A 2,041-nucleotide genomic window follows, 5' to 3' on the forward strand; every position below is an offset into this window, starting at 1 on the left:
CCTGTTTAGCAGTGACGTGGTCTGCTGCGCTCTGATAGGCCAGTCCCAGTCGGTAGGCCGCCTCCCCTTGGAGCCTCTTGTCTGCAACTAAGACAGTATTTATTTGATTCTAAACTGACAAAACAGAGAAAATGTTGCTAAGCAACAGAAAGTTGTTCATTTTCTCTTCGTACTAAGATATGAACAACATACTTATCAAACAGAGGGAATTATAAATAAATGTCCTACTTGACGCTTTCATATCAACGTCATTCAGTCGGCCGATGAAGTCTGACAGTGGGCCTACGTTCAAGTCGCACTTTTCTCCGAGTCAGAAAAAACGTCACGACTTCTCCAATACTTTGTGTCTATGTGTTTTAAGGTCGGAAAACAGGTTCCTCAGCTTTCCAGTTTTCCACACACTGCAGCCTGCTAGGCTAATGTTAGCAGTCAGGCTAGCGATAGCCTAGTTAGCCAGAGCCATCTATAAATAGCGTGACGTCACCCACGCTTGCAGCTCACGTGAGACGGCACAGCTCCGCCTGCTATTGGTCAATGATCGGCAAGCTGCGCAACCACTGGACAGGCGACCTGTCAATCACCCCCAAAACATAGTATTTTTTATCGTCTATTTTACTCTAAGCGGGTGAGTTCTATAAAAAATCACCCACTGTACAGTATAGTTGTATAGTTTGTCAGGCCTACAGCCTGACGAAGACCAGAGGTTGAAACGCGTTGCGTCCCTTGTGCCCTTGTTCTCTTTTGAAGATGTACTTTCTATTAACTGAATAAGTATAACTGTGCATTACCGGTACTTCTTCATTAAATCCTTCTATAAGCATCAAGAAGCTCCTTTTTTCTAATTACAGTATAGTTGTTATGAAAGGTGAAATTAGCTATAGAGACCAAAACCGTCTTGCTAACCGTTTTGAACCTGGCTGTAAACATACTTAATCCTGTTGTAAAGACGGGCTTTTTAACATGGGGGTGAACGGGGAATGACTCCCTTTTGGAGCCAGCCTCAAGTGGTCATTTGAGGAACTACAGCTTTCAGTCTCACTTCCATGGCTTCCTCTGTCAAAGCCGAGCTAGCCCACTTGGTGATAGCCTAGCACGCAATCCTCAGCTCTTTCTCTCTCTGTTTCTCTCTAGCTCTCTGTCTTTGTCTCTCTCTCTCTACCACTCCACCTACAGTCAGTGTCTTTGTCTCTCTCCCTCTCTCTCTCTCTCTCTCACTCCACCTACAGTCAGTGTCTTTGTCTCTCTCCCTCTCTCTCTCTCTCTCTCTCACTCCACCTACAGTCAGTGTCTTTGTCTCTCTCCCTCTCTCTCTCTCTCTCTCACTCCACCTACAGTCAGTGTCTTTGTCTCTCTCCCTCTCTCTCTCTCTCTCTCACTCCACCTCCAGTCAGTGTCTTTGTCTCTCTCCCTCTCTCTCTCTCCCACTCCACCTACAGTCAGTGTCTTTGTCTCTCTCCCTCTCTCTCTCTCCCACTCCATCTACAGTCAGTGTCTTTGTCTCTCTCCCTCTCTCTCTCTCTCTCTCTCTCTCCCACTCCATCTACAGTCAGTGTCTTTGTCTCTCCCTCTCTCTCTCTCTCTCTCTCTCTCTCTCTCTCCCACTCCACCTCCAGTCAGTGTCTTTGTCTCTCTCCCTCTCTCTCTCTCCCACTCCACCTACAGTCAGTGGCCCTCCTGTAGGCCTCTCTGAGCAGCAGTAGAGCCTGTGTGTGCTTTCGCTTGGCCAGCAGGGCGTCGGCCAGCCGGCTGTACACGCTCCACAGCGTCCGGCACGCCTGCAGCCGAGGCTCCGCCCCACCGACAGACTCCGCCTCCTGCACGCACAGCTCCGCCTGCTGCCTCGCCTCCTCCACAAGACCTGCCCGGGGGGAAAGGAGACACTCAACTGACCAAATATGAACCCAAAGAAAGAACCATATAGTAAATATAGACTTGAGACTTGACTCAATGCATGAAGAGAAGACCTGACAGTTGACTTGTGTTCTGGTGACTTGAGACTTGCCTCTGACTTGTACTCTGATGACTTGAAAAGGTTTCTAAA

The 2,041-nt window shown here is 48.5% G+C and overlaps 1 protein-coding gene across 1 annotated transcript in view; it reads right to left on the bottom strand.

The window, feature by feature from the left end:
- Positions 1-2,041, bottom strand: part of ttc29 (tetratricopeptide repeat domain 29) — an 11,469-nt gene that overhangs the window by 5,303 nt on the left and 4,125 nt on the right. Inside the window, exons 6-7 of the mRNA XM_083640002.1 lie at positions 1,661-1,858; positions 2-87 (exon numbers count right to left, since the gene is read on the bottom strand). Of these exons, the coding sequence (XP_083496128.1) occupies positions 2-87; positions 1,661-1,858 (284 nt within the window). The remainder of the gene's footprint in view (position 1; positions 88-1,660; positions 1,859-2,041) is intronic.

Source organism: Poromitra crassiceps, assembly GCF_964638095.1.
Source record: "Poromitra crassiceps genome assembly, chromosome: 7".
Lineage (NCBI taxonomy): Eukaryota > Metazoa > Chordata > Actinopteri > Beryciformes > Melamphaidae > Poromitra > Poromitra crassiceps.